The 23495-nt window shown below is 43.0% G+C and overlaps 1 protein-coding gene across 5 annotated transcripts in view; it reads right to left on the reverse strand.

The window, feature by feature from the left end:
* Positions 1-23495, reverse strand: part of COL26A1 (collagen type XXVI alpha 1 chain) — a 198318-nt gene that overhangs the window by 99864 nt on the left and 74959 nt on the right. For 3 of the 5 annotated variants that reach the window (XM_051991829.1, XM_051991825.1, XM_051991827.1), the window contains one exon: positions 7610-7713. In XM_051991829.1, the coding sequence (XP_051847789.1) occupies positions 7610-7713 (104 nt within the window). The remainder of the gene's footprint in view (positions 1-7609; positions 7714-23495) is intronic. The other 2 variants (XM_051991826.1, XM_051991828.1) reach the window with 1 other exon arrangement.

A 23495-nucleotide genomic window follows, 5' to 3' on the forward strand; every position in this document is an offset into this window, starting at 1 on the left:
CATCTCTCCAGTCACCAGAAATGTCCTCTTTGGGTGGTAGGGGCCTTTTAGGGCATGCAGGTATGGCAAATGGGGCCGCCCCGTAGCTTTGAAGGTAATGAATAAGTTAAAAGATCATTTTATATACATACGCAACAATCTTTACTATGTATTTGTTCCCAGGAAAACCATTGACCACTAATGACACACTTGCCAAAAGTGCCCCATTGCTTGGACGAGACTTCATCTGTGTCCATATTGAGGCTATCGTGGGGCCTGAAATGAAGAGTGATGGGTTCGAATGCCCGCTCTCCTTCCCTTGAACTTGTAAAAACTACCCGTCGGGAAGCCATTCCAGCATACCTCCACCCTAACAAATCCCTCTGGGAAAAAATCAGGCACAAACTGGGAACAGATTGAATTCTGGGAGGTGCCAGTGTGGGGCGATCACATACACTACAAGTAGCTTCCACGTAGCACATTTTCTCATCTTCAATGACCAAGGCATTTAAATGAAATCACACTAAACTCAAAGCCCAATGATTTTCTTCTTTTGCTCATTAGATTGTCAAGCCCAGAGGGGATGGGACATGTCAACTGCACTTATAGCCAGTCAATCAACCTGCAGGCATTTATTAAGCACTTACTGTATCCCAAGCACCATGCCGGGAACTGGAGAGACAAAGATAAAACCATCCCTTGTCTCAAGGAGCTTCCATTCTAAGGAGGGAAGCCAGTACTCCTAGCTATTAAATTAGCTTAAAATTGCACCAAGACTCTTGGGACAGTGAGCATACATAGAATACAAATATATGTGTATACATACAAGCACAACAGATACAAAAAAAAATACAAAAGCAATAAAACCAAGTGAATACAGAGAGGTTGATACAAGGTGCTTTAGGGGAGGAGGACGCTAGACATCAGGGAAGAGAGTGTGGAAGGGCTTTGTGTGCAACTATGTCTTGAAGAAAGAGAAGGCCCATAAGTGGCGGGGCTGGAGGGAGGACACTGCCAATAGCAAGGACCAGGGCTCGAGGGCACACTGAAGGGAGACAGGGGCCGGGCTAGGCTGGCCCCCTGAGTTCCAGAAGGGAGCAGTGTCCAACGAGGCTAGAGAGGGAAAAGCTTGGCCAAAGCGTAGGGCTTCACAAGTGAAGAAAAGAATCTAAATTCTATCCTAGAGACAACAAGGGGCCAGTGGAACTTACTGAAGAGGGAACAACAAGGTCAGATCCTTACTTAAGGAAAATCACTTGGACAACAGTTTGGAGAGGAACTGAGTTGGGAGAAATATAGGGCAAGAAGATCGAGGCTTTGGCAGCAGTGTAGGCCAGAGTGGATGAGGCTGAGGCCTGAGGAAAGATAGACAAGGCAAGATCTGGCAAGTGCCCAGATATGTGGGGTGAGGGAGATTGGAAGAACTTTGGCCAAAGTAGAGAAGCTTGGGGCCTGTGACGGCAGCGCAGGAAGCCCCAACCCCGGCACCCTGGCCCTCTCCCTCAGGCTCAGGATCACAGCTCTTGAGCCCCAAGCTTCCAAGGAGACAGCGAAGGGCCATTTTCCAAGCTTGAGGTGGGTGAAGTCAAAGGCGACATGGCCAAGGCCGTGATGCTGAGCTTGGGGGGCAATAAGGCTCTCAGGGAGGGCTGGCTTTGGCTTTGAACTTCCAGTAAATGAGCACGGGTGGGTGCACGGCTGAAATGCCGGCCTCCTCTTGGATTTCAATCCATCAGCTTGATGCATGAATGCAGTGGCTGAGCCCCCTCACCCCTCTCTGCCCTCTTCCATATGTTCTCCATATCAGTGCTCAGCAGAGCAGGTGGCTCGGTGCATTCATTTCCTGTGCTTGCTGGGGCTCCAGTGGGAGGAAGGAAAACAAAGCGAAAAAAAACCTACCCACAAGTCAAACTCCGTATCCCGCAGTGGGGGAACGAGGGCATTGTCCGTGCCCGAGCCTCCCTCTGTCACACACCCCGGCGGGCTGAGGGAAACGGTCCCGAGAGCATCGGGAGAAAGAGCCGCTCTGCTTTCTGCTCCTCAGCAGGATCCTGTGGCCCGAGTGGAGGCCGGAGCGGGTTCTAAAAGATCACAAAGGGAAGTCGGGAAAAACCAGAGGCACATTTTCCAGTAAGGTCTGTCCTGTGCCTGTCCTGGGAAAGGGGAGGGGAGGCTGGTTTGGAGCCTCCCGAGGATCGCTACAAAGGGCGTCCCTTATTCCGGCGCTGGTTTTAGAAGGATTCGGCAAATGCTCCAGAACCGAAAGAGGGATCTCGAGCCAGTTTTCTCTCCCATTCAAAGATCCCAGAAAAGGGCCCGTAGGAAAGGTACCATTAGAAAACAAGGGATTTTGAGCAGTTTTTCTCGATGTGAGAAAGGTGAGAAAGCGACGCCCAGAACTGGAAAAGTTCTTTCTCGTGCTCCTGAATGCCCAGGACCTAAGGAGAGGCGGACGCTCAGGCTCCCAAGGAATCAGGGGAACACAGGGCACGTTTCTTCCGACACAGGGCTGCGTCCTGGGCTACCGTCAGGAAGGATCCGGCTTCAATCCAGGCCCTTCTGTGGGCGCGTCGGAGCCGTGAGGGGATCTGGGCCCAGGCAGAACATTCCAAAGGCTCCTTTTGGGCCTTGCTGCTCTGACCCACAAATCATGGGGTCACAGAGTGGACCTTAGAGCATCTAACTTAGCCTCCCTCACTTTACAAATGAGGAACCGAGACCTACGAGGTGATTTTCTAAAAGTTTCTCTGGCAGGAACTGGCAGTCAAGGGTTTGACCCCACGCCCTCCAGCTCCAGACCCCACTCACTGCTCCCTGCAGAATTTCTGCATCTTCTATCCCAGGGTCTTACTTTCTTAAAGATTAGAAAACAGGAGTTGGGGAAAGATCAGCAGGGTGGGGGGCACGGCCAGAATCCCGCTCACATCAAGGGGCTGGGACGAGGTCCCTTTTCACTCCTGGTCTAGGATGTCAAAGATGAAGAAAGGATCGGAGGGTCAGAGATTAAGGGCAGGAAGGGATCTTCAAGGTCATCCAGGCCAAACCATCACTTACTGAGGACTGAGCCCCTGACAGTGGAAAGCTCCCCGAACTTCCTCAGTGAGGAAGGAACCCAGAGAAAGGGCACCATGCTCGGGGTCCTGATGGAGGGGGCTGGGAGAGAGCTGACATCAGGTAAAAAACAGGCAGGGTCCTTTGTGTGAACCTCCCCTGCCCCCACCAGGGGTCCCCGGAGCATGGCACAGCTTGCTTTGAGAATTCCTGGGTGGAGGAAGGGTGAGGAGGGAGCTGAGATAGGAGAGGAGGCTGATGGACATCCGATGAGACCTGAGGTCTGTTTTTATTTCTCCATCACAAGAGCCTCCCTCTTGGCCAGGGGTCAGGGGTCAGCATTCCATAAAGCTGGAAAGCAGGACCAAAATAACTGACTCACATGACTTAGATTCCACTAAAGATGGGCCCTGAGTTCCAGGGACATCCCCACACTGCTCTGCAGCCACTTCTAAACTTTAAGTTGTGGTCCCCTCCCCACTAAATAAAATCTACAGAAACTAATTTTCTACTTTACATTTAATTCAAATCAGGCTTAAAATCTATTATAATTTTAATTACACAAAGCTAAAGTCTTAAAGGACAATAAAAATGACTGCGTGAATAATCTCGGTGCAGTCTTCCCCATCATGGGACCCGAAGCTCAGAGCAGGCAGGAACGTGGCATCCTCGTCTGTGGGCAAGCAGAGCGAGGTCTCCCAGTGTGAGATTTGCCCTCGACCCCACAGGAGCCAGGAGGATGCCAGGGTTAGGAGCCAAGGCCTCTGCCCCTCATCTAGCAACTGTCCCGCCAGGCAATGGGCAAGCCCAAGAGTCCTGAGCTGTCCCCAGTCTTGGAATGGGAATCTGGCCCCCATCCTCCTGGGCAGGGCTGATGGACTGCTATCAGACTGATCCACCATGAGCCCACCTCTCCAGCTGCAGCAAAGGGTCCTAGCCTCTGTGGAGACTAATGTCTGATTTACTGAATTTATAATTTATTGAACTACTCAGAGTATGCGAGAGCGAAGGGAGCTGGGGAAGAAGAGAGGGGCGGGTCAGAACCCCATGCTTGGGTGTTGGCCAAGCTGGGTGCTTCCAACACCCACCCCAGGGGGCAGCCATTTAACTCCATTTAAATCCATTTAACTGCCCAATTTCTATTGTCTTACTTTTAATATGAATTTTCTTTTCACTGATTAAAGCACATCTCTTTATGGGAATCTTCTTGTGGCCACTGCTTCACGTCTCTCCTCCCCCTCCCCCAGAACACCAGAAATCTGAAATACTCTGCGACAGCGGGTTGAGAAGGGGCTCCCATTGGAGAGAGCCCAGGTTTCCCCAGTGTAACTACAGTTTGGCTCATAAGAGTTAAGAAGGCTTTCTGGCCTTGGATCCTCTCATTTAGAGCACTGTCATTACATTAAAAATGCAATCATTAATAATAAGATGTGCTCCGGGTTCTGGAACACAAAGAGGGAGCGCATTGTGAATCATATTCAGTAGGTGGTTTTTCCATAACATATACAATTATATGATGAGCTAAGGCTCATCAATATTCTGAGGCTGCCTGAAGAGATGAACCAACTGGGCCCAGGGCACCCCTATGAGCCAGCCCCCAAATCGCTGTCTCCCCAGGGAGACGGGTCTGGGGGCAAAAGTCTCTCCAATGGAAAACCACAAGGAATTTCTTTCTCAGAACATTCTAAGGCTCCTGAAAGAAAAAGTTCTTCACAGTTGGGAGTTTGTGAGCAGAGGCCAGAGAATCTAGAGAGAACCTCTGGGGCCTCTGAAATCCTTAAAATTGATTTTTTTTAAAGGTGGTGGATCAGTAAAGTGGATTGGAAACACAATGCACAGTAGTGAGTCACCACAGTAAGCTAGTAGTTGACAAACCCAAAGGTACAAAATTTTGGGATAAGAAATTGCTCTTTGAGAAAAGTTGCTGAGAAAAGTGGAAACCAGTTTGGCAGAAACTAGGTATAGACCAGCATCTCACACAGTGTATCAAGATAAGGTCAAAATGAGTAGATGATTTAGAAATAAAGGATGATATTATAAACAAATTGAGGAAAGATATAAGAGTTTATCTGTCAGATTTATGAAGGGGAAGAAGAATTTATGACCAAACAAGAGATGAAGAGCATTACAAAATATAAAATAGATCATTTTAATTATAGCAGATTTAAAAAGTTTTGCACAAATAAGGCCAAAAAAGCCAAAATTAGAAGGGAAGCGGGAAACTGGGGGAGGGATATTATAGCAAGTTTCTTAAGTCAAATATATAAATCTATAAGTCATTCCCCAGTTGATAAATGGTCAAATGAAGTGAACAGGCATTTTTCAGAGAAGAAACCAAAGCTATTTACAGTCATATAAAAATGCTCTCAATCACAAATGATCAAATAAATACAAATTAAAACAACTTTGAGATATCACCTCATATCTATCACATTGACTAATCTGACAAAAAAGGAAAATGATAAATGTTGGAAGAGATGTGGAAAAAATTGGGATGTTAATGCATTTGTTGGTGGAGTTATGAACTGATCTAAATATTCTGGAGAGTAATTTGGAACTATGTCCAAAGGGCTATAAAACTGTGTATAACCTTTGACCCTAGCAATAACAATACTAAGTTGGTATCCCAAAGAGATCAAAGAAAAAAGAAAAGACCTTTAAATACAAAAATATTAATAGCAATGTTATGTTAATATTAATTAATACATATTATACAAATATCAATATTAATGGCAAATAATTGGAAAATGCAGGATGTAAATCCATTAGGGAATGACTGAATAAGTTGTTGTATATGAGATTGTGATGGAAGACTATTCTGCTATAAGAAATCAAGCATGATATTTGCAGAAAATCCTGGAAAGACCTAAATGAACTGATATAAAGTAAAATGAGCAAAACCAGGAAAACATTGCACGTCGTAAGAGCAATGTAATGATCCACGACAACACTGAAGATTTGTGATGAAAAATTCTATCCACCTCCAAAAAAGAACTGATGGCATATTAACATACAGATTGAAGTATACTTTTTATTTTATTTTATATTATATATTATATAAAATATATATTTATATTAAAATATATTATACTATATTTAAAAAATTTATTATTTTCATTTTTTTGATCTGTTTTCTATTGCAATATAGCTAATATGTAAATAAGATTGCATGATTACACACATATATATCAAATTGCTTATTTTCTTAAGAAGATGAGTGGGAAGGGAGGGAGAAATATGGAACTCAAAATTAAAAAAAAAATTAACAATTTTTGTTTATATGTAATTGAAAAAGATCACCAGTCATGATATGGTTACTGATCTAGTGCCAAATCCTAGAGAATAAAGTCAAGTGGCCCTTAAGAAGCATCACTAACAATAAGATTAGTGAAGGTGATGGGATTCCAGTTGAGCTATTTAAGATCCAACAGGATGATGCTGTTAAAGTGCTGCACTCAATACCTCGGCAAGTTTAGAATATACAACAATGCATTGGAAACGATTGTTGACGTCCCAGTCCTAAAAATGACAGTGCCAAAGGATTTTCAAGTTACTAGACAAATGCACTTATTTCACATGGTTCTGTTTAAGATTCTGCAAGCGAGGCTTCAGCAACATGTAAACTGAGAATTATGAGAAGAGCAGGCTGGTTTTTGAAGAAACAGAGAAACTATCGACCAAAATTGCCAACATTTGCTGAATTATGGAGAAAGCAAGGGAGTTCCAGAAAAACATCTCCTTCTGTTTCATTGACTACATGAAAGCTTCTCACTGTGGGAATCACAATAAATGTACAAGTGCCGGATCATCTTACTTGTCTTCTAAGGAACCTGTATGTGAGCTAAGAAGCAACATTTAGGACAGAACATCGAACAACTGATGGGTTTGAGATTGGGAAAGAAGTATGATAGATGACAAATCAAAAAACCTCGATTTGTGACCAGGTTATTTAAGGGTAGGATCTACAGAGTCTTTAACATTTATTCATCTCTTCATTCACATTCAGAAATGGAAGTCTGGAAATCTTGCTTGAATCATGGAAAGGAGTTCCATGCAATTTCATCTGACCACATCAAGCCTCCTCAGAGAGAGTCACAGACCTCAACAATCATTTGCAAAAGGTGCTAAGGGGACAATTTGAGTTGAAAAGTCGTGGTCATTTTCTCACTAGGAGAAGGGAGGAGAATCTGGACAGAAAGACTGTATTCTGAAGCTCCAAAGAACATCTCTATAAGCTTCATGCCTCTTGTCAACTAAATTCCAGACCTGAGAAACAAAGTTAACTAGTGTCGGCTCCCGACCACGCTCCACGGCTCGATCTGACCCCAGTGTCTCCCCAGTGCCAGCTGTGATAATTCCCACTGGATCCCCCATGGAAGTAAATCGCAGAAGGAATAAAGGCACTCCTTGGGCCTGCTCAGCTCGGCTGGGCTAAGCCTGCCCATATTTGGTTCAGAATTGGTCAGAGAAATGAGAATAAAGTTGAATATTGAATCCACACTTCCAAAATGGAGCCTGCTCCCAAGGAAGGGAACGGAGGCGGGCTTTCCCCCAAAATGATCTCGCCATCATCACTCACCCTCCTCACAGTTACTCCCGGCAAACCCAGGGCAGCACTTCCACTCCAGAGCCGTCACGGTCCGGTAGGACACTTTGTAGGTAGGCCGGATCAGGGTCCTGTAACTAACACAAAAGAGCAGTCAGCATTGGGCTGGCCTTCACCCCAGCCTGCCCCCCACACGTGCGCCATGGGGATGACCGGCTCTTCCTGCCATCCTGTGTCAGGCCGGGGCCCTGGCCCTCCTTGGCAGCAAGCTCCCCTGGACGTCCCATTGCAGCGCCGTCCCCCCCCCCACACACATATACACATGTACTTTTATCTCTCTTTCTGAGCCTGCTTATCTATTCGGTCTGTGCCAAGGGAACTCAGACTCAGAGAATCTGTGTCCAAATTTTGCTTTGATGACTATCTGTGTATGCAGTGATAGATATGGGAAAGCACAATATTTTCACTTTTTTATTTGTTTTTTTTTTCCTTTTTCATAGTTTTTCCCTTTTGGTCTGATTTTTTCTTACATAATGTGACAAATATGGAAATATATTTAAAAGAATTGCACATATTTAACCTATATCAGATTGCTTGCTGTCTTGGGGATGAGAGAGGCAAGGGAGGAAGGGAGAAAAATTTGGAACTCATTACAAAAATGAATGTTGAAAACTATCTGTACATATATTTGGAAAAATCTTATACTATTGCAGATAACTATTTGTGTAACTCCAGATGCATCACTAAACCTCCTTGGACCTCAGTTTTCTTGTGAGTGCAATAAAGGGATTGACCTGATGGCCTCTGAGGCCCTTGAAGTCTGAGTCAGCTCCTGGGATGGTTCCTGGGCTCTGGCATCCCACAGGTTTCTTTGCCACTGTGTCCTCTCCCCTCCTCCCTTCCCAGGCTCAACCCTTCATTAAGTACTTCACTCTACAGGAGTCCCTTCACCCACTTACCATCAGGGTTCAACCTCTGCCAGACCTCCCAATCACTCCCACCATTGACTCCTATTCCTACATGCTGAACAGAGCTGGGAGGATCACGTAATCGAGTAGACTGGAGCCTCGACCACTCCCACAGAGGTTCTGAGCCCTGCCTTCTCTCCTCAAGTCCCCGTCCCAATCCCCTTCCTCATCCTTCTCAACCGAGGGCCTCATTTTATGGAGAAAAATAAGAGGCCGTTTCCTAGGAGCTCCCTCTTCTCTTCTCTCCTCTCAAAGCCCCATGACATCCCCTCCATTCTTTCCTCCAGTCCCCAATAAAAAGATGACCCTTCTCTTCTTCAAAGCCAACCCTCGTGGAGGGGAAGGGAAGCATTTATCAAGCACCTACTGGGCATTGTGCCAGGTGATATTCACAAATATATCATTGGACGATCCTCCCATCGCTCAGGTGACTGCCACACACCCATCCCTCCCCCCAACTTTCACTCTCTCCTTATCTCCCCGTTCCTTCCCTGCTGCCTTCAAATACACATGCAGGTCTTTCCCATCCTGGAAAGACAATCCCTAGACCCTTCCACCCCTTAAACCATCACCAGTCTTCTCCTTCTGTGGTCAAAATCCTAGGAAAAGTTGTCCACACACTGTTCCTTCCACTCCCTAGTAGACTACTGGGAGACAAGGTCCCTTAGTCCTTCTTTGTCCTTCGTTCTCAAAGAGCACCAACATGGCGTCCCTGTGTTAGAGTCGAGTGACAGGGGGTCCAACTGAGGCTGGTCAGTCCTGGATGAGCTCAGTGCTCGGCCAGTGTCAGACACAATAGTCCCCATGACCACGAGGGGCTTCTCTAGCTTTGGGCATCTCGAGTTTCTTCTGGGCTAATTCCAATCTGCTTTGCTCATAGAGCCCAGCCCCTTCTGTGATGGGGGAACGCCATGCTGGGCCATCCTGGGCCACTGTCTCCCACGTCATGTAATCAATTCTAAAGTTCTTAAGTGAGACCTTAAGGAAAAAAAAGGTCTCTATAGACCCTATCTCCGAATAAGCCTTTTAAATAAAATGGATAGGATTGACAAAGTCATCAAAATATACAGTTTTCAGAGTACAGTTTTTAAATTAAGTTAATGAAACCCAGATAAAGAACCCTTGACTAAGATCTTTAAAATCCTTTTCAGTTCTAGTACATACACACACACACACACACACACACACACACACACACTCACACACTCTCTCTCTCTCTCTCTCTCTCTCTCTCTCTCTCTCTCTCTCTCTCTCCTTCCCCTTCCCTCCATCTCTCCTTTTCCATCTCCCTCTCTCCTCCTTCTTCTCTTCATCCTTCCCTCCTTCCTCCCCTACTTTCTTCCCTCCATCTCTCTCTCTCCCTTTCTCCCTCCCTCCCTCTCTCTCTATATATATATTCATATACTTACATATATATAAACACATAACACATCCTCTCCCTTCCTTTCCCCTCTCCCTCTCTATGTATGTGTGTATATATACACATATATATGAATACATACATTCTTCCTTTCTCCCTCTCTCCTCCCCCTCTATATTATATATGTATGTATGTATATATATATGTGTATATATGTATATATACATACACACACACACACACACACACACACACACACACATATATATGTATATACACACCATGTTAGCCCCCTGGATACTTTAGAATCAGCCAGAGTCAGGATAAACAAAAGTCCTTGATCTTTATTCCTTGTCGTCATAAGAGGAATGGCCACAGGAATCCTCACTCTGGCTTGTCTTATTCCACCCTCTAATCCCTCCTTCCAATCTCTCTATACACCAACAGAGCGAGCCAGCACAGAATGGTGGGGCGGGCCATTTTTCAAACAAATGCTAAGAGTATTGTCCAATTGGTAATTAGCCTTACTTGCTTGCTTGACCGAATCTCAGTGCATGAACTCAAGAGTTTCAGTCCTTTACATACATACACACACACACACACACATCTTCCCTCCACCCCTTCCGTCCCCTCTTTCTCTCTTGACCTCAGAAACTTGCCAACAAGTCTCAGTTTGCCTCAGTTTTTTTCCATTGCAAAATGGAACTAATAATAGACATCTATTTCTCAGGGCTTTGTGAAAATCAAATGAGGTGTTTTTAGTCTCTCTTCGTCTCTGCCCACTGACCTCCCTGACTTCCTTCAAGTCCAAACTAAGCCCTTACCTTCCACAGGAAGCCTTCCCCAACCCCTCTTCATTGAGTGCCTTCCTTCTGTTATTTATTTCCTATTTATCCTGTAGAAAGTTCCCTTCCTACATTTTTATTGGCTTGTTTTCTTCCCCCACCAGATTTTAAACTTCTTAAGTCTGCGATTGTCTTTTGCCTGTTTTTGCATCCCCAGTGCTTAGCCCAGTGCCTGGGACATAGCATGCGCTTGATAAATGCTAACTCCGACCTGTAGAACGGATCTCTTCACCTGAGAGGACGATGATGATACAAAGAGACTGAGAGGCCATTGTGTTCTCTGACCTCCCCATTGAGAGGCCATTGTGTTTTCTGACCTCCCTCCTCCTCCCTCTGCCTCCAATTTATCCCATTCTCAGTCCACAAGCAACCCCTGTGTCAGCAAAAGCTGCCCTGCAGGTCCTTCAGATGCTCTGATCCACAGCTGTGGAGGCTCTCAGAGAACTGACCTGACCCTTCACCCAGGCATGGTCCTTAACATCCCATCCCCATTCCCAAACCGTTGAGGAGTTTCAATGATGGTTCAAGGACACCTTCTAAAACTGGGAGTGATTTGCACGTGGATCAATATATTTGTCGGGAGAAACATTGGGAGAACTAAGATATATGGAGGTAATACTAAGCACCTGAAATTCCCATTTCGCATCTAGAAAGAATCCAGATCTCAGTGGTCCGCTCAAGGAAAAGGCTCCTGGGAAAACGGCAGCAGCAAATATGGGGGGGGGGGGTTGTGACTTTTTTCTTCTGACAATAAAATGCACCTTGCACTTTGAGATTTACAAAGTGTGGTATGTTGGGCCAGGAGTCAGGAATCCTCGAACTGAAATTCTACCTCAGACATTATATATCTCCTTGAGGCTCACTTTCCTCATTTGTTAAGTGAGAGGGCTAAACTACAAAGCCTCTCAAGTCTTTCCTCTATGAATATGATATGATGAGTCCTTGTCTAATCTGTTCAGTAGATACTTTAGGTCTTATTAGTCCCATTTTATAGGTGAGGAAATTGAGGTTCATCAAGCTGCCAGACTTTCTGAACTTCTGCCTACAACTCCAAAGTTCATCCCCCAGCACCAGAGCTACCCTATCTGAGCAGATACTATGCTCATATTTTATCTTTTTTTTGTTTCTTTGTTTTTAATTAAAGATTTTTATTTACAAAGCATATGCATGGGTAATTTTTCAACATTGACCCTTGTAAAGCCTTCTGTTCCAAATCATCTCCTCCTTCCCCCCACCCTCTTCCCTAGATGCAGGTAAGTCCAATACAAAACATTTTATCTTGGGAAATTAATTTTTTTATAATCTGAAGATTTGTCCTTCATTTCTATCCTAAAACTCAGCAACAAAGTATTGTAAGGCAGTAGTGTCAAATTCAAATAAAAATAAATCCCTGCCGGCTGAATATTGACTTAGAAAACCACAAATTAACATTATCTATGTTGTGTTCTATTTTTATGTCTTTGGCTAACAATTCCCAATTGTATTTTAATCTGGTTCCTGTGGAACTGGGGGGTCTTGCCAGATACATGGGCAGGGCCCAGTTTGATACCTCTGCTGTAGGCCGATGGTCAGGGCGGAAGAATGAGTAGGGTTCAAGTGCTCAACAACAACCTTGGTGCTGCCATACTAATCAGTGTACTCTTCCTACCCCTAGAACTAGTATCATAGGAGTGGGGAGAAGGAGAGATAATTCAATATTTTTTTTAAAAAGAAAGAACAATCATGGATGATTTTATTCAAAACAAGAATCATCAATCCATTATTTATGATCAACCAATCACTTTAAAATGTCTAGAAATACCAGCAGGTGGAGCTGCTTGATCAGGTTCCTTGATAAGCCCAAACTAGGCCTTTGCTAGGTCCATTGGACCTTGAGTTCACACCAGCACCTGGACTGTTTTGGGTGGTCCTATCAATCTTGGCCCCAAGGTCCTGATGGAGGTGGGTTTTGTGCCCAGCTTCTCTGGGTGGATAGATATCCAGCTCAGGGGAACTGAGGACCAACCATACCCAAATGCTAACGTGCCCCTTTGTGCTTAGATAGCACTCCAGCAGACTTTCAGTTGGTCAAACATGGGAGCTAAGACTTGGAGGACGAATGGATGCCACATTCTTTTCCTCCATAGAACCTTCTCCAGTTCTTCATTCTACCCCACCCCTGTTTCTGGCTAGCAAGAACTTCTCCTCCCAGAGGATCTGACTCTTAGGAGTTTATCCCAATTCTTCCCAGATCTCTTAGTTGCCAGCTCTAGCAGCCCTTTTCCAATCCTCATTCTCCTTAACTTCTCAGCAGCATGACACTGATAAATGCCCTCTTCTCCTGGACATTCTGCCCTCTACACGGTTATATCTTTGCTCTTTTGGTCTTCCTCCTGCCTGACTTCTTCAGTCTTTTCTGCTGGATCTTCACTCACATCCTGCTCTCGAACTGCAAAAATCCTCCAAAGATTGAACCATCAGCCTTCTCTCAGAGGCTCCCTACACCATCATCTGTTCCACTGTCGCTATCTCAATGCATATGACTTCCAGATCTACCACCTGTCCCGGCCTTCCTCTCCCCTCCTCTCCTTTCTGTTCTTTTCATCTACTCTCTCTTCTGTCTCTGTCTCTCCTCAGTCCCACATCACTACTTGCCTGGATATTTCAAATCAATACCCATAAACATCTCAAACTCAACATGTTCAACGCAGAACTCAGGATACCCATTCTGAACTTTTTCTTCCTATTTTGGATACCATCGTTTTTCTGATCTTCTAATAAATTAATAAATCTAGCAAGTGAATGGCACCCATTTTCCATCTCATAGAGTCTCTGTGATTCCTGGTCTTCCTGACTCTTCTTAAATCCTAGTTGGATTGTCCTTTGAGAAGAAGAAGGAAGGAAGGAAGGCTGTCTATAGGGTCCAAAGTTAGGGATATCTACATCTACAAATAGATCTAAAATCTTAAGCTTAATGACTTTTTCTATTTATCCTTCCCTTTAAGGCTCCCAGCTTCTATTTTTCATGATCTCTGGTTAGCATTTCCCTAACAAGACAGGAGGGAGGAAATATTACATCTTTGAAGTATCTACCTTCAAATGGGGAGTTCATATTAAGATTACATTAAGGACCCATAATCCAGAAAAGTAAGAACACAGGAGTATGTAATTAAAAAGGTAATGAATACAATAGTTATGTAATAAAATTTACATCAAAAAGCCATTTTAAAATAAAAGAAAATAATTTTCACTGTAAAAAATACATTTGAAATCAGGAGTTAACGTAAAATAAAGACTAGAATCTCTCTCATTGAAAGATAAAATAAACAAAGATGCTCAATCTTTCTAATGCTATTTAATTTAGTTTGGGGAAGCCTAGCCACAGCTTTAAGGCATAAAAAAGAAATGAAAGGAAAAGCATGTAATTTAATTAAAAATTAATAAATGTATTTAAAAAGCTAAACTATCTATTTGAACATAGCCCAGAAACATAGTCCATCAAGAAGATGGACCAAAAATAAAATGAAGGGTAAAAATTTTAACAGAAGATAAGCCGACATCTCATAAGTAACATAAGATAAACATATGAAAACATCTGTATTTCTAGAAGCCATCTCACAAAGGTTCAACATAAACAGATGTAAAGATAAAGAAGATCCATACATAACAGGTTTTTCTGTGTGGGTTTCATCTCTGTGGGGAGATAAGAGGCCCCAGAACTTCCGCAGAGGAAAACAGAGTTGGGCAGTACCCGGCCGTAACCCAATCTGGACAGAGGGAGATAGGTCTCGGGTCCTTTTCTCTCTCTTTTGTCCCTGAGAGGGATTTCCTGCCTGACAAACATGTGGATCCTTCAGTTTTATAAAATCAGAATATGTTGGAGCTAGAAGGGATGTCAGAGACCATCTTCTCCATAAGCATCAAACTCTAGCTACAGCAAGCAGCCTGCAGAACTCCTGTGTCCTCAGAATCAGATTAAAAAGTAATTGAGAAAGGTTGAACAAAATAAATAAAAATAAAATGCAAATGGTTTGTGGTTTCCTAATATATGGCTTTCACAGATCCGTTTCTATTAAGCTGCTCTTTTCCTGGGGAAAGAGGGGTCTCAAGCCCAAAGGAGGAAATGAATCTCCTCGCTCAGGGCTATCCCTCAAATCTGTTAGGTCTATTAGGGTTAGATGGAGTCCCCCTGATTCCTAGAACCTGGAGGTTGCAGAGGGTGTTTTAATCCCTACCTATTTAGGCCAAAGATCTAACCCATATCTCCAGGCAAGAAAGATTGTTAATGTTAGGAATTTAGAACAGGAGGCTGTCTTGGGCAGCTCATGTTAGAGCAAACATCTGATATGGTCTCTTCTTTAAGTCATTCCATGGGTCCTGCTGATGGGTCACCCCACAAAATAGTTGCCTGGGCATCTTTGGGAATGACTATGCACAAAACTCAGGGACCAAGATTTTCCAATTTTCAAAGGACACGGACAAGAGAAATCATGGCAAGGAGGCAAACTGCATGTTCAAAAACTGGGGCTCTAGGAAACTGCCCCGGGGAAGGCCAAAATTTCCCCCAAAAGCTTGAGAAACACTTCCGTAGAAGGAATGGAAATTGAGTCCATTATGGAGATGAGCTGGAAAGCCAACTGAGGCATCCCTCTGAAGCCCTGGCTCCGGCCGCTGCACCGCACGCTCTTGCGTGGGAATAGCAGTGAAGAAATAGCTCGGTCATTGGAGCAGAGAATCTGGGGACACAACAGGAAGGGGATGGGGAGCTTCCAGGAGGCAGGAAATGGGCTGATTTTTTGAGGAATAGCCATGGGTTTGGAGCGAGGGAAAAGGAGTTTAAGTAACCTGCCACTACAATCTGAGCAAAACAGGGCTGCCCTTTTAGTTTCCTGCATCAGGCTATACACTCCAGCAGCCGGGGAGAACCCTCTGGCCCAGGGGAAGAGACCTGAGGTTCTCTGAAGGCCGGTAATACACAAGTCAGGCCTAAGTCCCTTTCAGAAAAGCAGCCTCCTTTGACTCCCTCACCTGATGAGCAAACCTACCTGATCACGACCTGACACAGGTGGGATACAAGGTCCCCCCAGAAGGGGATCTGTTAATACACGGATCTGAATAGGTCAGGTCCAAGCCAAGGGGAATGCTCCTCAAAGGATTCCATTTTCACATGATGGGAAAGGGGAAAAACAAAAAACATCAAACTGGAGTCTTTCAAAGGGTCTCCCTGGCCCACACCAGGAAGGGCTGGCTCAAATGAAATGAAGGGAACTGGAGGGATGGGTCTGTGGCTGAGTGGCAAAAGAGGTCAAAGGCTAGAGGAAGGGGAGTCAGAAAATGGAGAAGCCAGCTGAGAATTCAGACAAACACCCTCCTCTTTTCACATCTGGAATACGTTGGCCAGCTAATGCCATCAAAGCACACAGCCTTGTTGATGGAGTTGGAGAGACAGCCTGAAGAAGGGGACTTGAAAAGGGGGGGAGAAAACAAAGGAAGCTGGGGCCCAGGAATGGGCAAAACAAAATTAACCCCTGAAATCTCGAAGATTACCTTGTATCTCTGGTGTATGTATCTTGTACAAACCTCCATGTATGTGAATTGCAGGTAATATTTGCATGTTTTCTCTGGGTCCCAGGTAATGGCAGATAATGTTTGCATGTGTTCACTGTAAGAGTTTAACATGGTACCTGGCACATAGTAAGTGCTTAATAAGTGTCTGCTGATTGCCTGACTTATAAATCTTGTCTTTTCTAGAAATAGTAACATAATTCCATAGAGATCTCATGGACAAGCTCAGTTTTAAAAGGGCACATCCAAGAGACATGATGACTTGGAATCCAGTCAATCATCCTGCGAATTCCATGGCCAATCCAGGGATGAGCAAGATCTGACAGGTATGATCAAGGTAGGAAAACTTGAAACATGGACCCAACAATGTGTTGAGTGCCTGATTTCCAAGGACCAACAATATCATATTTTGAGAGTTTCATTTAAAAGATTGACCAGTTCGCTGTACCAGATTTAAAACTATATTATAAAGCAGCGGTCATCAAAACCATTTGGTATTGGCTAAGAAATAGAGTAGTCAATAAGTGGAAAAGATTAGGCTCACAAGGTACAATATTCAATGACTACACTAATCTAGTGTTTGACAAACCCAAAGACCCCAGCTTTGGGGATAAGAATTCACTATTTGACAAAAATTGCAGGGAAAATTGGCAGAAATTAGGCATTGACCCACACCTAACACCTATATACTAAGATGGATTCAGGATTTAGACATAGAGATATTATAAACAAATTAGAAGAACAAAGGATAGTCTACTTCTCAGATCTGTAGAGAAGGAATGAACTTGTGGCTAAAGAAGAACTGGAGTACATTGTTGAATACAAAGTGGATAATTTTGATTATATTAAGTTGAAAAGGTTTTGTACAAACAAAATCAATGCAGACAAGATTAGAAGGGAAGCAATAAACTGGGAAAAAATTTTATATTCATGGGTTCTGATAAAAGCCTTTTTCTAAAATTTATAGAAGAACTGACTCAAATCTCTAAGAATTCAAGTCATTCTTCAATTGATAAATGGCCAAAGGATATGAACAGACAATTTTCAGATGAAGAAATTGAAACTATTTCTAGTCATATGAAAAGATGCTCCAAATCACTATTGATCAGAGAAATGCAAATTAAGACAACTCTGAGATACCACTACACACCTCTCAAATTGGCTAAGATGACAGGAAAAGATAATGACAAATGTTGGAGGGGATGTGGGAAAACTGGGACACAAATACATTGTTGATGGAGTTGTGAACTGAGTCAACCATTCTGGAGAGCAACTGGCACTATGACCAAAGTGCTATCAAACTATGTATACCCTTTGATTCAGCAGTGTTTCTACTGGGCTTATATCACAAAGAGATCTGAAAGGACGGAAAGGGACCCATATGTACAAAAATGTTTGTGGCAGTCCTCTTTGTGGGGGCAAGGAAATAGAAACTGACTAGATGCCCATCATTTGGGAAAATGGCTGAATAAGTTATGGTATATGAATGTTATGGAATATTATTGTTCTATAAGAAACAATCAGCAGGATGATTTCAGAGTGGCCTGGAGAGACTTAAGTGAACTGATGCTGAGTAAAATGAGCAGAACCAGGAAATCATTGTACATGACAACAACAATACTATACAATGATCAATTCTGACGGACGTGGCTCTCTTCAACACTGAGATGATTCAAATCAGTTCCACTTGTTTAATGATGAAGAGAGCCATCTGTACCCAGAGAAGGGATTGTGGGAACTGAGTGTGGATCACAACATGATATTTTCACTCTTTTTGTTGTTTGTGTTTTGTTTTCTTTCTCTTTTTTCCCTTTTTGATCTGATTTTTCTTGGGTGGCATGATAATTGTGGAAATATGTATAGAAGACTTGCACATGTTTAACATATACTGGATTACTTGCCATCTAGGGGAGGGAAGGAAAAATTTGGAACACAAGATTTTGCAAGAGTGAATGTTGAAAATTATCCATGCATATGTTTTAAAAATAAAAAACTTTAATAAAATAATAAAAAATAAAAATGGCTTCAAAGGAAAAAAAGAAAAGAAAAGAAATACTGGCCAGTAAAGTATAAATATTTTTGAACTGATTATCTCATGAAACTGTCTTCTAAGGAGTAAAAGTCCATCAAAAGAAGTACCCAAAGAGATGACATAGTGGATCCTTTAAGAATTGGAATGAATGTAAGAAACAGAAACTAAGGCAGGAAACTGAGAATAAATATTATAAAGTACCATACGAGTACTGTCAAGGAGGCTAAAATCCAACCTGGCATATAGCAAGCACAATATAAGTGTTAATTATTATCATCATTATTATTATATCAGTTAAGACATGACAAATGATAAGCACAAAAAAGGATTTAAAAACAGGACCATATTTTGTAAGGGTGAATGTTGAAAACTATTTGCATGTATTTTGAAAAATAAAAAACTGTTATGTAAAAAAAAGAAAAGGCAGACAAAACAGAGCTAATTAGTGCCCATGAGTGTCATTCAAAGAAAGCTTGGAGAGCATCCTGTAGCTCTACATCAGAGAAACGCTTTCTTTTCTTTTGTTCTCTTATTACTCTTCTCATCCATTGCTATTTTTCCTTTTCCTTCCCTAATTTTTCCCATTTTTCTGCATATCTTAACCTAAAAATTTCTTGATATTGGTTAACAGTCTTTACAGACTTTGTGAAAACATGCAGCACTACTCAGAGATAAAGAATCTATTGAACACTGAAAAATAAATAAAAATAGGATCATAAAATTATAGAACTAGAAGGAATTTTACGAGTCTCCTAGTCAAACCCCTTTCTTGAAAGATAAAGAAATGGGGGCCCAAAGAAGGAGATGGCTGCTCCAAGATTACAAAAACAGCAAGTGGCAAAACTGGGATTAGAATCCACATTCTGGAGCTCTAAATGCCAGGAACTGTGCTAAATGTTTACAGACATTAATTCCAAAGGAAATGAGGAAGAGGGCCGGAATGGCTCACTCAGGAACGAAATCCAAGATAGTCAAAGAATACCCAGCTACCATCAGTAAATCAAAGTCACCTGCCCATGTTGAACTATACGAGAGGCACTAAAATAATTTAGTAATAGGATTGCTCAACTGCTGTTGATAATCTTTGAGAATCAGGATGATTATATAATTACCCCAAGTCTGGAGAAGGACAAATGTAGTTCCTATTTTCCAATCAGTAAGGAAAGTAGTTACTTCAAACTATAGACCAATAAACTTGACGTTAACTCCTAAGGAAATTCAAGCATAATTTATTAAAGAGTCAGGTTTTTGGCACATAGAAAAAGAGGTAATTTCTATGACCCCAGAATGGATTCATTAAGAATCAGTCATGTCTCACTAGACTGAGATATCAGGAAAATGTCATGGAAATCATGTTAAGATTTCCATAATTCATTTGTTTGGGCATGCTAGAGATGGGGAATAGAACCAGGTGACTTACTGGACTGAAAGAATCATGATTAATGGATAATTTCAAAATGAAGAAATTTTCAGAGAATCATAGGGCTCTTTGACCCAAGTTGGTTCAGAATTTTTAATTAATGATGAATTAATAAGAACATCAATCAATAAGATTTTTTAAATGCCTACTAGGCATTGTGCTAGGATCAGGAATGCAAAGACAGAAAAATTGAACAGTCCTTGAAGTTTACATTCTCTGGGATGGTATGCTTACAAAACTTGCATTTGACACAAGAAGAAACAGCTAACAGAATTAAGGTCCAAAAAAATTTCCAACTGAAAAAGTAGCTTAAAATTAATGATATGAAATTTAGTAAGGAAAATATAAAGCCCTACACTTGAGTCCAAAAAAACAAAATAAGTGCCCAAGTACAGGAGGGGAAGAAGTGATTTATTCAAATAAAAAAGATCTAAGGGTTTTAATACATTTAATTTATTCACACACTCATACAATAATGTGATGTGACCAAAAAAAGCCACATCTTCAATCTAGTATAGTAAAGAGTCAATACTGTACTCAGAGAGACCAGCTCAGACCCAATGGGGCTATGGACACCTCCCAGGGCTCCTGGTAAACTCTCCATAATTCTAACTTGTGAGGCAGGGACCTATCTGAATTTCCTTGCAGATCTCCAGGAGAGGAGAGAAAAAGGGAGAAAAGGAGAGACAGAGAGAGAGTAGAGAAATATTCATTCAAACCTTGCCCCCCCCTCCCATTCACCATAGCTGTTAACATGTTGTCTCTACCATTCGAATGGGTCCTTCTTGGTGATTCAGGCCAGTTCCAGTGGTCTTGTGATGAGAGAACCATCTGTACCCAGAGAGAGGATTGTGGGAACTGAGTGTGGAATACATTTTTTGTTGTTCTTTGCTTGCTTTTTTGCTTTCTTTCTCATTTTTTTTCCCTTTTTTAATCTGACTTTTCTTGTGCAGCATGAAAATTGTGGAAATGTATATAGAAAAACTGCACATTTAACATATACTGAATTACTTGCCATCTAGGGAAGAGGGTGAGGAGAAGGGAAGGAAAATCGGATTGATCTCCTGTTTCTTAAGTGGAGAAGCCAAGATCAGGGAGATCACTTCTCTGTTGTATAGGAAAAGCTCTAAGAATCACACTCGTGCTCCTTTTCCCAGCTCAGTCTCTTGGTGGTAACAACTGCTGAATGAATGGATGGTACCTAAGATGTCCTGGCTCCTGTGAAGCAGAACCAACACAAAGCAAGGTTATTTCTAACCCTGAAGGCTGCCAGAACCCCAACTTCCCAGGCAGGAAGGAAGCAGAGTTGTCCCCACTGTCCTCCTTGTGCACCAAGAGCTGGCACTGGGGAGCGGGCAGGAGACAGCACCTTGCTCAGGGACCCCTCCTTGCTCGGGAGCTCGTAGCCCCTCTCCCGAGGGCCCAGACTGCAGCTTAGCAGGAGCGAGAGATGAGACGAGCAGTTCCACCACAGCATTCGCAGACACTAAGCTGTCAAACTGGTGGCAGCGGCCAAAATCTACCAGTGCTTGCTGCAGATTTTTTTTCTTTCAAATAATAGAAAGAGGGAAAACAGCTAATAAGACTTGGTGACGGGGAAGGACTGTGTCTCACCACATACAAGGCCATCTGTGGGCTCCCCCAGGAATCGTTCCTGGCTTCCTTTTGTTGGAGGTTGCCATCTTTGACCCAGCCTGGATGTTTTGTGGGTTTCCTGGAGCTACCACCAGTACCAGGGTGAAAGCTTTCTCGTGTGGTCATCCAGGGCCTCAGCAGGGGAGTGCTGGGAAAAGGTAGATCTCAGAGGTTCCATCCCTGATGCAGGCAGATTTCAACCCAGAGCCCCAGACATATCAGCTCACTGGTGAACGGCATCTGTTTCTCTGATTTATGCTGTTTCTGGACATCCAGAGTTGAGCCAGACGGCCTCTGGGCCCTGTGATCCTGTGACCTCTCAAAGGCTGGACCAAGACTTCACGGCCAGAGGCAAGAAAATTACAGCTGTTCAGCAGCTCTGGACAAGAGGAGCAGGAGTCCTGCTGACCACAACCAAAATTTAACTTTTTGTCAGGACCCTTCTACAAGCCAATAAAAAGTTTTCTCCAAATAAGCAACAGGGCGCAGAACAGCATCTCTTAGACAGAGAAAGAAACCGAGAAGGGCACAATGGCCCCTGCTCAAGGGCTTGCTCTGAAGGGCAAAGCAAAGCCCAATCCCAGAGTCATCCTAGAGCTAGGTTCCAGCCAAGTGAAGAGTCACTCCATTCCCTATTTTCCAGTATACTTCTAGGCAGGTCGGCTCCATGCCTGTTGAAATCCTTCTCTTCAAATTGCATAAATATGCTTCTACATATTGGATTTAACATATACTTGAAAATGTTTCATGTACACTGAATTGCTTGCCATCTGGGGAAGGCGTGGGAGGGAGGGGAAAATCTGAAACACAAGGCTATGCAAGGATCAATGTTGTCAAATTATCCGTGCATATGTTTTGGAAATAAAAAGCTTCATAAAAAATAAAAAATTACTTTTGAAAAAACGAAATCCTTCTCTTCCAGGTCAAGAACTGCATCTTCCATGAACACTTGCTGGTTCCATCCCGGCTCCAAGTGCTCTCTTCCAGCTCCAGGGCAGAACCACTTATGTTTGTCACTCTTCAACACAGAATCTCAAAGGAAAGAGACCTGGAGGGCCATCAAATCCAACCAATACCAGAAGAGGAATCCCCATTGTAAGATGCTCTATGAATAGGCTCAAGTGTGAATTTGGAAATCTCCAGTGAGGTGGGACCAAGGACCTCCTGAGGGGGGCTAGGCCATTTTACTTTTGGACAGCTCTAGTTAGTAGGAAGCTCTTTCCTTACACGGAGTGCGCATCCTTCTGCCTGCACCTTCCCCACTGATCTTATTTCTATCCTTTGGGGCCAGCAGAACAAAGCTAATCCTACTATCAAAAGGTAACTTTTCAAATAAATGAATCCAGGAATTCCCCTTCCTGCCCTCTCTCCTCCTCCAGAAAAAGATCCTCAGTTCCCTTCATCAATCTTCTGAGGATGCCCCAAGTCTTTCAGGAAGTCCCCAAATACCATACTTTCTCTAACTGAACAAAGAGAGAGTCTGTCTGGGAATGACATTGGAAAAAACAGAGAAGGGGAAAGGAGATGTATTTCTATCAGGCTTGGCGGCAGGCAGCTTCTCTCTGAGGGTTACAAATCAAAAAGGAAATTAAGGGCAAAATGTGAGGAAGTGAGTAGCGAGCCCAAATGAAAGTGTCAGAAATATTTGCAGGGGTATAAAGGCCAGAAATTCAATCCCACGATGTTTCTCAGAAGAGCAGGCCCAAGGCACGAAAAATGGATGTGCTTTGTGTAAAAACATGATGGAAGAACCATTGGGGCAGATGGATTACAAGCCATCAAAAATTGATTATGGAAGCCAAGTCCAGTGGGAGCCTCCCGGCCCTGACACTCCCAGGGACCTTGCTTCTGGTCACTCACAGCTTAGGGGGATGGGAGTCATGTTCAAACTCTGGTCAGAGAAAGAAATCAGAACAGATGCAGGGATCCCAATAAACTCTACTTGTCGATGACTCTGACACAGTATCTTGTCTCTTTTACCTGTAGAGAATGAAGTTCTCTTCTATATGAAAACAAAATGAACTTGAAATTAATTATCTATAGTTGTCAGATAAGCATAACAGAAACCTTTATCAAGGGTTTTGAGGTTTGCAAAGCACCTTACAAATGTTATCC

Source organism: Antechinus flavipes, chromosome 4 (assembly GCF_016432865.1).
Source record: "Antechinus flavipes isolate AdamAnt ecotype Samford, QLD, Australia chromosome 4, AdamAnt_v2, whole genome shotgun sequence".
NCBI classification, from domain to species: domain Eukaryota; kingdom Metazoa; phylum Chordata; class Mammalia; order Dasyuromorphia; family Dasyuridae; genus Antechinus; species Antechinus flavipes.